The sequence below is a fragment of the Phalacrocorax carbo genome, chromosome 5 (assembly GCF_963921805.1).
Source record: "Phalacrocorax carbo chromosome 5, bPhaCar2.1, whole genome shotgun sequence".
NCBI lineage: Eukaryota > Metazoa > Chordata > Aves > Suliformes > Phalacrocoracidae > Phalacrocorax > Phalacrocorax carbo.
In genome coordinates this window covers 58,211,268-58,226,922 of record NC_087517.1, presented here as the reverse complement: position 1 = coordinate 58,226,922, position 15,655 = coordinate 58,211,268, and the positions used below count along the sequence as shown (strand labels likewise).

Sequence of the window (15,655 nt, the reverse complement as noted above, 5' to 3'; positions counted from 1 at the left end):
TTAGAATGACACTACGAAGACCTGGCAAAAGTCACCCATGCCAAGTAGAGTCAGTGGGAGCCACAAAACACGGGGGACACTGGCAGCATCCTAGGATATTGTCATTACAAAGCAGTGTGAGCCTGACATTGCATTTTACCTTTTCAATTCATGTACTTCCATCGCTGGCTATTCTGTGTCAGTTCTGCCTGGTCTCTTCAGCAGCAAGACAGTGAGGAAAGAAAATATCTTATTGAAGAAAGACATTGAGATTTTTGGACAATATGTTATGGTCTGGCTCTGTGACTGGGACCCGTGTACACTGCTGTAGTATAAAGAAGAATCAATAGTAACAGATTACGAAGAGCCAGCTCCATGGCTCTGCCTCTGTTCACCCATCTCACATTTGATTAGTCTCTGCTTGACATTAAGCTGGGAGCAATAAGCCCTGATCAGAACAGTGGATGTGGCAACAAGCCCAAGAGCTCCATGTGTCACTCCAGAACGAGACACTGTCTCTCTGGATTCCTCCATGAAACAACTGAGGCAGATGTGTGGATGCCAGATTTGTCTTTCAGGTCTGCCTACTGCACCCACCAAGGTAAGGAATAAAAGGCAGGACTATCTGCAGGAAAACATTGCAGTAGCAATGAAATTTGAAGCAGAGGATATACAGAAAAGTCAATTATTGGTCCAGATGGAAGTGAGAGACATTATAGAAACTCTGTCACCAGAATTTACTCATAAGGTTTGGAGTTTTTTTTCCTGTTTGGTTGGTTGGTTTTGTATTGTTTTGTTTTTTAATGATTTTTTCCTACTTGCTTTAAGGGACTTGGGAACTCTGCTGTGTGAAGAGATGGCAGAGTGCGAGTCCATGTGTTGAGTTACTCAGAGAGGTTGGGATAAAGGTGCACTCCTGAACTTTTGCTCAGCTTCAGTGTGAATTGAAATTTTACATCACTGTTGAGAACTGATCGACCATATGAGTGGAAGAACACATCTCACTTGAACCTGGGAAAGTTTCAAGAAGTAGAAAGAGAAAGGAGGCTTCTCCTGGAGAAGGTGTATCTCCTCTAAGTACACTTCCCCTGGAGGCCAGGGTGGGTCAGCCTGTCCCAGCTCCTAGTCTAGGCCTCCTCTAAAGCCATTCACTTGTGACGTAGATTCCTCTGCCTTAGACCTGCCCTTCTCCCCAGCTATTTAGGTACTGAGGAGACGCTGATGAATCTGCAGTGTGCCAAACCCAGCCTGATCCTCCACTAGTTTATACCTAGTCACAAAACCATTCTGATGCCAGTTTCTCCTGTAGAAAGAAACTTTATGGAGTTAATGGCAGCTGAGCTGTTCTGGGGAGGTAGAATCTGCCCATAAAACATCTTATGAAACAAGAAGCAGACCAAGAATTTAGGTCTTGCTACTTTTTATTTTTGAAAAAATATTTTTCTTTTTAACTTTGTGTTGTGGAGAGCAGCAGCAAAACTTTTGAATAACTAATTTATGCGCTGTAAATTTCTCTAAAAAGTCATTACAGATTGTAAAGCCTAATGGCTTAAAGTGCCAGCCTTATATCACAGTGGTAAAGAACTCATTCTCTAGAGGTAGTATTTTTGAAGCTTTGCCATTTTTCTTCTATCAAAGGAAATGCTATGTTTTAACACACTTTCTTTTTTTAAAAAAAAGCCTATATTTACAAAAATATTTAACATTCATTTCACACAAAACATAGTCACAGAATTGAGAGATTTATTTTTTACAACATATAGGCAGAGAAGTTAAGTAGATCAAGCAGGAGTTTAGAAATAATTGCAGTCTGTAGATTTCAGGTATGTATTTAAGTGGTCTTTTGAACTGCAGCCCATGTTCTGTGTGAACATAACTTTTCAGAGCACTTGTGATTTTTCTCCTTTACGGGACTGCTGAATTGCTGTAAAAGGTCAGGCCCATGGTCACTCTCTTCTGACACTAGCAAGGTAGGTGCAAGTGATTCTGAAATGGGTAATAACATCGAGATCTTTTGTAGCTAATCTAGTATAGAGCTGTGCAAATTGCCTTGGTTATTTGTGTGAATTCAAGAAATAAAACCCATGTGTCTAAACTGGCAGACAAAAGTCTCATCTGCTCAGAAATCTGACTTTGGAAATAGCTGCTAAATTCACCACGTTCAGCGGTGGTGGTCTTGCGTGTGGCCTGACACTGTCTTTGCTGTGGGATTCTGACTGGCACGTGACTTAATCACCTTCTTTTTTCTTTTTTGTTTTGATTTTTTTCTCCTGTCAGCTGAAAGATAAAATAAAAAAAACATATTAACCTCACTGATGAAGCTTTTAATTCCCAACACTGAAACATTAACCAACTCCTTAATTAAGAGAGACTGAAAGTAGAAGAATGCTTTTATGTCATTAGCTGGTTTTTGCTCCAGTCATCTGCCTCATTCAAGCATAGGATAATATGAAACCTCACGGGTCTGCTAAAGGCTTGACTTAAGTATATTGCAGACTTCCTTTGCAATTTAATAAGTACGGCATGTCATTCTCAAGAAACTTCATTTTCTCTTGCTTGTGCTCAAGACTAGCAAAAGAAAAGTTAGAGCAGCTACTGAGCAAGGACCTCAAGTTAGACCCAGTGGTCTGAGCCCTAGGCCTTACTGCAGCACATAGGTGTTCTTATCCCGGTGTGCCTCTTCCCTCCCGTACCGGGAATTAGTATTAGACCAGAAGCTTTCCCAGGCAAAGCACAGCTGTTCTCTTTTATCTGCAGTTTCTGCAGTATTGAGCATGATGACTTCTCAGTACTGCCTAGGCAGGGCGTGTGTAAGGTACCATAACTGAGTGAATAACAGTGCACATTAATGATCGACGGGCACCTCAGCGATGGTGTTGTCTGGTCCTCCTCTGGCAGCGAGCTGCTTTAGTGTTTTGTTCCAGAGAATGGAAGGTCGGTGAACTGAGGCTTATTCCCAGTTCTGCCACTGATCTGTGTCAAGTTTTCCCAGTCACTCGTTACGGCACCCAATACATACATAAGCGCTTTCCGAAGGACTGATCTAGCTGTTCCTCTGTAGTGTTAAGGTGCTAAAAAATAAGCATGGTAAAAATCTTTGTATGAGATTTCCAATCTGCTGGGTGAAGGAGGCTCAAAAATTACTGAAACTTGCTCATTTCTCTGAAATGACTCGCTGAACAGATATAATTGAAAACCATGCAGAACAGTGCTTCATCACACTGTAAAAAAGTCATTTACCTAAAGTGGGGACCTTTACACTGGGGTTCAGCCCTTCATCTTATTAAAGCTGTAAACCTAACAATCCCCATAACTGTAACGGTAGGATTACAGCAGACTGTTCAAACTGCAGGATATGTGTTTGGGAATGGAATGTTTTGGGGTTTGTACTTTTTTGCATTATTTGTCTCCCCTTGTGTGATGCTCCCTTATGCGCACACACATGCAAATTTCTCTCTTGCTTTTTCACTCCACCTCTTTCTTTTTCATCTCCAGTGACCACATCTCTCTCAGCTCAAGTGTGAACATCACTTCTTAAGAACGATACCAAAGTCAACATCTGTTTCCTCAGTTTCCTCCCGTTCTACCCTTGGCCTCCCAAGCTTCAGTGCATGCAGACAAATGCCTGCTGCTCGGTAAGTCTGTGTTTAGGTGAAACTGCATCGCCTCTGCAGCAAACTCAGAATTATGGCTCAAGAGTTGCATAGTAAGACCCTGAGATTCTGGCTTTGCACCCAAAAGTCTCCTTGGCCGCAGCGAGAAAAGGAATACTCTCAAGGACCAAAAATACACTCAGAAATGAGTCAATGCATGATGTTCTCCAGGGTCAGTATTTTTCCAGTGCTGCTGTGTTCTTTCAGAAAAAAAAAAAAAAGATTCATCAAGTTAGATGGACCAAGTTCCTGTGGGTGCCGTATGTGCCATACAGTGTACAGTGGAAATTAAAGACCAGAGAATTAACAGGGTTGGTTGTGTTACGAAGCTGAAGGCATTTTTATCCATATATGTGTGTACTCACAGAAAAACATACTTCACTAACAAAACACAACTTTCTGTTCCCAGTCACATTTATGCTTTCAAAAAATGAACGCAGCTCAGTAAGTTTGTTGCCAGGCAAGCTTATCTAGGGCTTGTTTTTTGTTTTGTTGTGTTGGGTTTTTTTTGTGGGGGGGAGAAGAGGAGGTGTTTGTGGTGTTTCTTCCCCCCTTTGGCTTTAAGCGATGAATACAAGGTGTGCCTTAGAGTGAGTAGAGTTGCCAAACAAGCAAGTTTAATCATGGCTGTCTTGGCATGGGTGAATATGAGGATGGGGAATTGGGGAGGGGATGGTTCCCATGAGATGATGCACAGCATTTTCTCACCTGAAATCTACCAAAAATTGGCTGTCTCCCCTCAAGGGGAACCAGCCTGGACAAAAGTCCAAAAAAAAGGCAACATGGGGGACCTAAATAAAAGGTAATAGATGAGCTGAGCTAATATTAGTTTCCTGATATAAAAAGCCAAATGGATTAATGGATCAGCTCATGCATTGCCTAAGGAAACAAAAAGAAAATCTTCAATACTTCTGCGCACGTTGAGGACATGAACAAAAAAGATCTTTAGAAAGTAAAAACCTAATTTGGGGGAATCAATTACTACTTTTTTCTTACACTTTTTTTTTATTTATTTAAAGGAGGTTCACACAGAGGTAAAATTTGGGTAACACGCAAGTCAGAAGTCATGTCTCTCAGATACTACAGCGATGGTCGATCTCGGTTTGCATCAGTCTTGCCTAGGCTCTTTTTAGCGCTCCAGCTTCAGCTAATGGAAATCAAGCCCATTATGGTAAATGTAGGAAGCAAGTACATTAATAGTGGGCACTGACATTAATTCAAATGGTAAACAATTCAGAACTGTTCCCAGTCCATACTAGATTATGTATCATCTTACCTGCTGCTTCTGAGGGCCACTTCTTTCACAGGTTTTTAAAGTACAGAAGATTGTCTGCCACAGAGTTTTCTGGTTTGGTAAACACAACTATTTACACATTCTGCTTTGCTCTCTGTCAGTCCTGTGAACGTTTTTTTTCTTTTTCGATTTGGTTGCAAGCGGTTTCGCTCCAGAACTGCAACCATTGCAATGCCGATCTGTTCCTTACTTTGAAAGAAAAAAGGGGTGGACGGGACAAGTTTAGCGAAGAGGAGATGTAATAATCTAATGCCAAGGTAGAAAGAAAATTGAGTTTATTTATACGGTAACACGTGTGTTAAGAGTGTTATACGGTTATACGCTCCCCCATTTTCTCTCTCACACACGTATATACACACACACTTTAACTGTGCTTTTGTGTTTTGTCAGAATTAATGAGAAAAGTTCCCTTGCCCTAGGGGTAATTAGTGTCCTTGGAGTTAAATAAGCTAATACTTAGACACCTCTGGCACAGGCAATTATGTTTGTGTATTGAATAATTGATTCAAAGAGGGGGGGAAGGGGCTGCTAATCAGATCTGAGCATAATGAATTGATTTAATTAACAGGGGAATCTGAGGGTCCCTGGGAAATGTGTGCATTTATTCAGCAGCAGGAGAGAGTGCAAAGCACATAAATTGAGAGGGAGAGCGAGTGAGAGAGGCAGGCGGCAAGTGCTTTTGCTTTCAGTGATAGGTTCACATCTTTCCTCCCTCCCACCCCCCCTTCCTTTGAATATAATTTTAGATTTAGAGTGAAATCAAGAGAAAAGCACTTTAGAAGCCTGGAAAGCTCTTGCAGTAGCAACAGCAAAGGGGGGAGAGGTTGCGAGCTATCACACGCGATTACATTAAGACAGTTTTTGACAGTGCGGGTCGGGAAAGGACGGCGCTGGGGAACCAGCCCCCGATACCGTTCCTCCCTTATCTTTTTTTTCCTCTTCCCCCCCACCTTTTTTAATATCTAAACTGGCACCCGCGCTGCGGCGGCGGGGCCGGGGGCGAGGCGGCTGGTGCACCAGCCCGGCTCCAGCTCTCCGGCGCCCGGCGCGACCGTAGCCCTCTGCAGCCCCGCTCCGAAGTCGCGTCCCGGGGCGGCCGCGCCGCTGCCCCCCGCCTCGGCAGCGCCCCGCGCCCGGCCCCGCGCCTCGCCTCGCCTCCCCCGGAGCCGCGGCGGCGGCGGCTGGAGGGGGAGCGCCCCAAGGAGCCGGAGCGGCGGCGGCGGCCGCCCTCGGCGCCCGGGACAATGGTGCTGGACAAGGAGGACGGTAGGTGAGAGCGGGGGCGCGGGGCCCCGCCGCCAGCTCTGCCCGGGCGGCCCGGCCGCGGGAGGCGGCGGGCGGGGAGGGACGGACGGACAGACCGGTGGAGGGACGGAGGGAGGGAGCTGCCCCGCGCCGGGGGCGCTGCTGCCCGGCCTGTCCCGCATCGCCGCGCCGGTGCCGCGGGTAGCCGAGCCTCCCACCCGCCGCCTCACAAAGGGGTCCCGGGGCCCGGCCAGCGCGCCCGGGACAGTGCCCCCCCCCACCCCCCCCACACCGGGGCCGCCCCCCCTCCAAGGGCCGCCGCCGCGGCTTCAAGGCCGGGCGGTGCGGGGTCTCTCCGCCCGGGCGTACCGAGCCGGCGGCGACCGCGCTGGGGCCACCGGCGGCGGCTCGCCCCGGCGAGTGCTGCGGCCAGCGGGGAAGCGCCTGCCGCCCGCAGCCCTGTCACCGGGCCCGCCATCGGCTCCGGTGGCCTTCGCGCCTGTCACCACCGGGGCAACTCCGGCGGCATCCGAGGCTGTGGCGTGCCGAAAAGCCGCCCGCGCTCCCATTGCGGTCGGCGCTGCCTTACGGGATTGCGTAAATTGCCATAAAATGTCTCTCTGTCGGGCTGGCGGGGGGCTGTAACTCGGAAAAGTGGATACCAGGCTACAGAGGCAAGTGGGAGACGCTTTCCTTTGCTGGCTTTTCTCCTATTACTCTACCTCTTTTCCCTCCCCCCCCCCCCCCCCCCTTTTCTTTTGATCTGGAGTTCCTGCTTCCGAAAGGTAAGAGGGTGCCTGCCCCGCCACCGCAGAGCCAGGCGGGGCACGAAGAGAGATGGCGGGCTGGCTGGTGCCACCGGGCCGTGTGGGAGGGGGCCGGAGCGCTGGCAGCTGGAAGGTTACGTGCTCCCTGCCCCGGCGAGGTGCGTGGGGAGGGAGCTTGCTGCGAGCTCGTCACATGCCTCTGGGCCGAGAATCCCTCTCCCAGCGTCTTTTCTTCCTCCAGTTTCTTGAAGCCCCCTGAAGTAAACTGAGGTGGTGTTATTAATGGGGTCTCTAATGCTCCAGTCAAAAGCGCTTGTGTTGGAGAAGAGGGAATGAACTTATCTCTCGCTGGCCAGTTAGATAACAGTAGACTTTTCTCGACCCTCACCCTCTGCGCACAAAGGTAAAAGGGCTAAGCAATGACAGGAACTAAGCAAGGGTGATTTCTTACTGGGGCACATCTGTGGAGCAAGGTTTGTGTTTCTGACCTCACTTTCGGGGCTGACGTGCATTGCGAGATTCCCCTGAATTTTGCTCCGCTGTTGGAGGAAAAGGGAGGAAAGGCTTTTAACATCTCCATTAATACCCTTTAATAACAACAGTAACTGGGTGATGTCTTAATCCCAGTGACTCTCTGTCAGAGGGTGCCTGCCAACCTGTATCTGTTTCAACGTGATTGACAGGCTAACAGCAGGATGCTGCCTCTGTCGCAGAACCGAGAGGCACAGGTGAGCTGGGAAGAAAAACTGAGATCTGAAGAGGGTTTCCTAATAGGGGTATTTGGGTTCTTTCAAGTGCCACAGACGTACTCATTAAACACGAGGAGCTCAGGCCGGCGTGATGGTGGTGTAAGGAAATGAAACTAGAACCATTGATTATCCAGACAGTTCTCAACAGTCTCCTTCCAGGAGATCTCATGAGTGGCTGTATAAAAGGGAATAATGGTGGCAATGGTAGAGGTAAAGAGGAAATTAGTGCAGGGTGCATTTAGAAAGGAGTAAAGTAGGAAACAAACCCCTGATGAGAGGGATGTGGAGATCAGAGGAACAAACTGCGGTAATGCCTGGGAATCTCCTGTGCTGTTGATGGAGTAGTTATGCTTGAGGAGAAATTATACTCACTTTTAAAAGTGTGCAGGAGAAATTGGGGACGAGGTGAGATTGAGACAAGAAACTCTCTTTATGAAGAGGTTATTTTACCTTTGTACGTTTCTTTCTGCCTGATTCCAATGGGCTCCACTTGCCCGCTCATCTGTGAATGTTAAAAGGGGATGGTGGACCTGCATAGGTTACAAATGGAAGCTTTTGCTAACTAAACCAATTCCTTTTGAAATCAGGCTTGAATGAGGTTGTTTATAAAAATGGGTCTGTTTTACTCCTGTAAATGGCTCTTTTTTTTTTTTTTCCTTTCTCTTCTTCCCCCCACCCACCCCCAGAGGCCAGTCTGATTTCTACCATCTAAAAATCCTAGCATTCTGGCTAGTACCCAGTTCTCCCCTGGATTTTAAGAGGCTTTGCCATGTGGGGTGTTTGGGTTTTTTGTGTGTTTTTGTTGTTGTTGTTGTTGTTTGGTTGGTTTTGGGGTTTTTTTCAGAGCTTTTTTTGAGGAGTTTTCTTCTTTTCAGGCCTCGGCCAGCAGTGGGGGTGTTCCTAGATATTACTGTGTGGAGAAGACAGGATTTCAGAACCGTCGTGCTCCTTCCCCGCCCCCCCAGCAGTCCTGGTGCATCGCCTAGTAGGTAGAGGTTGCAATGTGCTTTTGCATCCCTGAAGGCTACTTGGCAAGCTGGCCCATGGCATGAGAGGCAGCCGCGCACACTTCCAGCCCCCGGGCTGGGGCTGTAGCGGTGCCTTAGGGGCATGTGCTAGCCCTAGTGTGAAACCAGTATCACCCGTGAAGTCTAATAACTGCTATATGGCTTTGAGTGAAAAGCTTCCTTGGCAAACACGCCCCATGGTGCTGAGAGAAGTAACAGAGATGCAATAATACTTTTCTGTGGTCTTTACAGATATCATTGAGGATGAAGGGGCAGACTGAAAAAATAACAACAATAATAATGGTTTTTGACTTGATGTGTTATGGCATCACGTCAAGTTATGTCAGGGAGGTAACATAATTTTGTGTGTTTGAAGTGACATAATATAACTTGACTGATGCAACATGACTTGATATTAGAAAATACCGTTTTACGGTGGAACTTGGCAAGTATTTTTCTGAAACAAATGTTAGGAAGTGAGAGAAGAGAGACGGGGAAAAGAGAGAAAGGTTGGGAGTGAGAAACTTCAAGGCTTGCATTTTAGTCAGTTCTACTGTGTAAATCACTGCTGAATTTGCTGTGGGCAAGCCAACCTACACACCATGCAGCGCATTTATAAATTTCAAGATAATGAGAGTTAAGATACTTCTCAAATACATAAATGTTTTGATCACAAAGGCCAGATTTCTGCTTAAAAAGTAAACTGACATCAGGTATCATGATTAATTCCAACAGATTGTGTTAACTGTAGTTGATTTTAATTGCTGTACGAATGTGTTGGGGGTTAGAAAACTTTTTTAATTGTTGGTGTGTGAAATGAGTAAGCAGATAAAGCGTTTAAAAATACCCGTTTGCGAAGGGAGTAATCCAGCCTCTGTGACATGCTGAAGCAGTAAAGGAATAAAACGTACATTGATCCGGTACTGCGTATTTTTTTCAAGGGCATTATGTCTGCTAGTTTGCTCTGCCACAGAAGTCAGCTGTGATAGACAATGGCTAACTTCATTTTTATCAGAATCCTGCCTTTCTTGTAATTACCAAATAGTGTAAGCTTAAATATATCATATATTTTGGGGTGTGTCCTTTTAGAAGGTGGTAGGATTAAAAAGTACGCAAACAAAAAGACGGAGCATTTTTGGAGTTCACCATTTTCTAATGGAGGCCAATAGTATATTAGAAGTATTAAAATACCTCAAATTATAAAGCCTGTGTTTTTGTTACTTTTTGCACTGACACTTTTAAGTATTAGACTTTAATCTTTGGGATAAAGTCCTCCTTTTTAGCTTGTGATACTTCTTAAAATGATTATTTACAGTGGCCGCACTCTTACGCTAAAATAGATACTCAACAGTTGCAAACTAGTATCACTAGGAAACAGGAGTTGTTTGAAGTACTAGAAGAAAAAGGGCCAATGTAAAATGATACATTTAACATCAAATATACTCAAGGACTGTTAGGATTAAGTATTCTGAATGAAGGGGGAAGGAAAAGCCACTTCAGCTGGGGATAAGGAATCTAATTAAAAATTGGTATTAAGGCTATATAACTTGAGCCCGCTATCATGCTTTTTAGAGTACCGTTGTATCAGTTGTAAAGGGGAGGAAGAAGCATCATTACAGCAGGAATGAAATGTTGTCCCGGATTAAAAGACTGAGATGAGTGAACTGGTGCTGTTGATCTTGGTAGCGAAGCGTCCGATCCCGCAGTCCTTACGAGCGCCATCGGAGACAACAGATGACTTCTCTGAATAAGGATTGTGAGTTGCAAGAGGAAGGATAAAAGATGTGGGCCCCAAACTTGTCACTTTATATTTGGGCATTGATGACATCTCTGAAAGGCGGAGCAAACCTGTAAGGGTTTGTAACCGCATTTGATTTGTTAAATTCATTTTAATGTCGACCTAGTGAAAATGGAGCTATATTCTCCAGAGTATTCCCTGGAAGTAATACATACATGTGAAAACAAACCCAAAATGTTTGTAGAGAAAATTAGTATCAAGTTATAGGTCACAGCAGATGTGTGAAATCTAGCTGTGAGCAGCCAGGCTGGTGTAACGCAGCCCGGGTCGCTGGCATCCGCTGTGGGGAGTTCTGACTCTCTGACCTGCCAGAAGCTACTGGCTGGTTTCGAACAAATTCCCTGCTCTTAGGGGAGCAAATCTGCAATAACACCCCTGCTTTGGACCAACGCCTTTTTAAACCGAGCGAGAACAGCGCTGGTTTGAGACGCAGCCGGTGAAGCTGCGCTCCTGGGCTTTCCCGTGCCCGGTCCCCGGCAAGGAGCAGCCGGGGCTGGCGGTACCTGCGCGGCGAGGGGCCGGGGCCGGGCTGCAGGTGGTGCTGCTGAGCTGGGAAGGCTGCGGTTTGCCAGGAAACCCCGACAGGAGAATGAGAGGGGTCCCTGGGAAATATGTGCATTTATTCAATAGCAAGTGTGCAAAGCTCGCAAATTGAGAGACAGAGGCAGCAGTAGCCCGGCTTAGGTATTCTACCCTCTCCGAGTATAATTTTAGATTTAGATTCAGCTTAAATCCAAAGGGAAAACACTTTATAAGGTTGAAAGCTGTGTAGTTGCGACAGCCAGGGTTATGAGCTATCAAATGCAATTACATTAAAATAGATTATACTGTGTAAATTGAGCCATTTAGAAGGTGAGAACCAAAGAAACAGCTCTGATCCCCCTTCTTGCTAAATTGCAGTTTTAGTTCCTTGCAATTCTGAGGCACAAAAGTAGGTGAGACTGCTTTTGTATCTGCAAAGTGCTTTATTTCTGAGTGTAATTCTAACTGAGTGCAATCTAGGTTAAAAGCTGGACAACTGGGTAATTAGAGCTCACTTGCTGCTAAAGGACGATCAGCTGTACCGTAGCTCATTTGTGTTCCCAGAGACTTGCTCTCTTCTCCCCTGAGCGGAGGCTGCTGGAGAAGAAGCATCTGTCCCCGGACTTGTCTTGATTGCGGAGATGATGGTGCTGGACAAGGAGGACGGTAGGTGGGCTGAGATTGTGTAAACCTGTGCTTGGTGTCTTCTGTGTACTGCTAACGTAGAAATAAATAGTTTTGACACAGATGCGCGCTGTGCGTATCAGAGTGCTCTGCTTTCAGCTTCTGATATTTTCCTCTTGTGTTGGTAAAAGCATGCTTGCTTTTTATTTTTTATTTTTTTAATCTCTTCTCTGGCATGATCGAACCAGTCAAGAAGGGTTTACCCCAGGCTCTATTTGCTGAAGGACATAGCAGTTAAAGCTTGATTTTGTTTTTTTTTTATATCTATTTAGATTTTTTCCTTCTACAGGTTACTCTAATATATCCATTTTAGCCTGTTTATTTTAACAGCTTTTATTGTGAATCTAATTTTGAGATTTTCTTTCCTTTCCATTGCATGTCATTTGGGTCTCTAATGTGCGCCTTTAATATCTATTTCTCGCAGCTTTTCTTCATAGCTATAAACATAATGACAACAAGCTAATAAGCTGCTCTAGCAAAAAAGCATTGGCTTATCCTAAGAATTTACTCCCTTCTCTAAATGGCAAAAGTGGAGGTTCATTTGGGAAGTAATTTAATGAATGAAGCTGAAAGGGAGCTTCACTTACTTTAGGACTTCACATATACTTATTTTTTTAAAGCTGACTAGTCCTTGTCAAGGATGACTGAGAGGTACAAATTAATGTAAAGAATAACAAGACAGTGTTAGCTAGTAGTTTGAATGACTTGATGCCTTCTTTTGCACGTTGCCTACCAGGGCATGCAACTTAACTTCTCAGTCACCAATAGTTTCTAGGATGAATGTGGTAAGTTTAATCACAACTTTTTAATGAGATTTTTCTAAGGTTGTTTTGTTGCTGAGGTCTTCCCTTGTAGCTTGTACACTGAGAGCAAAGATGAAAACTGAGGCAGAGCAGAACGCGCCTGTAGCCATCCAGATGGACTTCTGTCGATGGCGCTGCCTCTTGCCAAAGACCTCCGCCTTGGCGGCACTTTGTGTATTGAAAGTGGGAACTACACCTTAACTTTTAACGCGCAGTTGTAGCTAGTATCTCATTGTTTCATTTCACCTTTATAAATGGATGTAGTGTGCCGTGTAATGGGTGTGTTGCTGGATTCTCTGATCTTTCCAATTTTTTTTCAGAAACCTCTTCAAGCGTTAAAAAAGTCATAGGAGGTTGTCATTTGGAAATAGAAGAAATTACTGAATATTTGCAAGGGTGTAGACAGGAAACAGCTTTTCACAGGGAGTCAATGAACTTGGAGAAATTGGAAGTTGAGCATTTTGGCAGTAGCATTGATTTTACTTGAATATATGTATTGCTTTTTAAAATATTTATGAGAATAATAACTTGTAATTCCAAGTCAGTTGCTTTCCTGTGTCAGATTGGTGCTAATCATGTATTGTGAATTATACTGAAAGCTGCCCAATGCTAATAAGTTGGAGTGATATGATTTTTGTTCCCAAACCCATGTCTGTCTTCTGGTATTTTAAAACTGAATTAATACTGTACTGGAGAATCATTAGGAAAGAACGCTTGACTATTGTAAATAATGGATGATGCTCACTTTTAACCAAAGGTATTCTGCTGAAGTTTCTCTTCTCTCTTTCCCCTCCTCATCTGCCAAAAAAGGGAGGGAGGAATCCTACCCAGTATTTTACATCTAGCATTTTGAGGTCTTTATCTCATTATAAGTTTGATTTCTAAAATTATCAGTCTGGTCTACTCATGTACATAGAATTGTAATCTGGTTTCTGGGATGGGATGTGAGGTTTTGTTTCATTCTGATATGAAGCACTTGGGACAATGAAAAAATGTGAACAGACTTTCCACAAAGATTTTGCACCTTTAACGTATGAGACCACACAGAAATGTGTCACTATCAGTGCCCTATTGTATGCAGATTTGATCAAATTTTGACTGAGAGTTGACCAATGTGGGGTCAGTGCCTCTGTATAATTTGCCTTGCCCTTCTGAAATTATTCTGTGCTAAATAAGTTGGTATCCTAAAACTGTGACATAATCTTGTTAAATGAAAGAAAAATAAAACATTGGGATTTATTTCTGTTGAGATCTCATAAGTTTCTTTGTTAACACAGTAGAACTTTGAAAAAAAGGAGTAGATGTGAAGCATCTGTTACACATCTTCTAGATCAGCTTTGCAGTTGACTGGACTGTGGATAAAAGACACGCTAAGTGGTTGAGTATTGCTTATGCTGGGAAAACAAATGAAGCTAACAGAATTTCAAAGGCTTTGAAGCAGTGTCGCGCTCAGAGGTGTTCAGTTGTTTTCTTTGGCAATATAAGTCGAAGCAAGCTAGTTTACTTTATTAGAGGCATAAGGCTAGTCTTGTAAGCTTCCTCTGACTAAGATGAATTTGGCTGATTGACCTTATTTCTTTCTGGACCACACGTGTTGTGCTGCATTTGGGGTTTTTTTGTTTGGTTTTTTTTTCCCCCTCTGTAGGACGCATCTCTTTTAAAGGACAGCAGCATTTTCCATATTTTGTTAAATCTTCAGTTTCATTTTGTTTCCCTATAGAACTATGTTCTGCTATGATGGAGCAATGCAAATCAAGTAGAATAGCCCAAATTAATTCTTCACATTGGCGGCAGGATGATTGCCTGCATGGAATCAATAATGCATCATGGAGGGATCAAATTTTGGAGTATAATGTGTGAATAAAGCTTGACACAAAACAAAAATTCAATCATCATAATAGCAATTAGGAAAAAGCTGCAGCTTATCCCAGCTGTAATCTCTGCTAACAATGAAGCACAGCCTGGTAATCAGCACGTATGGTATGAAATGCACTAATAGAAATCATGGCTCTTTGTTATGTGCGTGTGGGGTGAAAGTTTCCTTTTAGCTAACTTGTACTGTGTTAACTAGACATAGTATCCCTCAACCGCATTATTGAGTGTGTGTGCACTTGTAAAAACACGTATCAGCTGTGTGTTCATCCCAATGTTTGCACAGACAGTAGCACCCCAAATCATGGATCCTTTGTGTTTTCAAGCAGAACTCTGATTAAATAGATTGCAAGCGTAGGCCAAGTAAATAATGTATTGGAGGACTCCATTAAACATGTATCTGTATACAAACATTGGGTTTTATTTAAAAAAAATAATCCATAGTTTCTTCAAAAATGAAAAATACAGATACTCAGTGGTTGTGTGCACTGGGGTTGGAGAATTGGTCTTAGGTGGATGGGAGGTATTTAGGCCAATGAATATTAGGTAATCTGAAACTGGATTAATAGCAGCAGTTGGGTTCCCTGTTGTGTAAGAGCCCATCTTACCCTGCACAGAAGGAAAGAAAAGCAGCATTTGGAATTAGAAAAGCAGTGAAATTGATTGTATAATGGCATTTACAGGAATGGTGCCACCATGCCCTAGCCAGGACAGCAGAGCTGTGGGCTGACTTCACAAATGAGTATGCCAGCTGACATACAGACGTACCTATAGGTAGGTCTACGGATATGGAGAGAGATCTACCTCCAGCAAGATAGATCCTCGCAATCTGCTTCTGTTGATAAAAATCATTATACACACAATAAGGCACGTCCAGGTTGTACAGAAGCCTAATATGGAATAGTGCCATATAGGAAGAAGAGCTGTTCTATGTGCTGCTGATGTCTTTTGTTTTCTTTTTAACATACCTTTCTCAGATACAGCTGTTGACGAGTCATGCAAAGATGGAGGAGGGGAAGTGGTGGGGTGGCATTTTCCTCACATGACATGACCCGAATTTTTCTGACGCCTAATATTCCTGCAGCTGCCTCATTTTTTTCTCCTTTTTTTTTTTGTTTTTATTTTTGTCTCCTATGCTCCTCTACCTTGGACCTTCTCTGTGGTCCATCATTGTCTAACTTCACAGTTGTAAAGAAACATTGCACATCTTCCCAGACATCAGCTTATTCAAAGAATGTTTGGTTCAGTTCACGAAAGACCCTGTATATACTTGGGTTGCCTG

General features: G+C 44.1%; 1 protein-coding gene across 8 annotated transcripts in view; it reads left to right on the top strand.

Annotated features, from left to right (window-relative positions):
* Window positions 1–3,260: 3,260 nt before the first annotated feature.
* Window positions 3,261–15,655, top strand: part of LMO1 (LIM domain only 1) — a 65,741-nt gene continuing 53,346 nt past the window's right edge. The window contains exons 1-4 of one of the 8 annotated variants that reach the window (XM_064452658.1): window positions 6,124–6,192; window positions 8,563–9,045; window positions 10,267–10,450; window positions 11,579–11,680. In XM_064452658.1, coding sequence (XP_064308728.1) covers window positions 11,656–11,680 — 25 coding nt within the window. In that variant the 5' untranslated portion in view covers window positions 6,124–6,192; window positions 8,563–9,045; window positions 10,267–10,450; window positions 11,579–11,655. Of the gene's footprint in view, window positions 3,615–6,028; window positions 6,193–6,515; window positions 6,846–7,405; window positions 7,667–8,562; window positions 9,046–10,266; window positions 10,451–11,578; window positions 11,681–15,655 lie in introns of those variants that run through there. The other 7 variants (XM_064452657.1, XM_064452656.1, XM_064452659.1 and 4 more) reach the window with 7 other exon arrangements.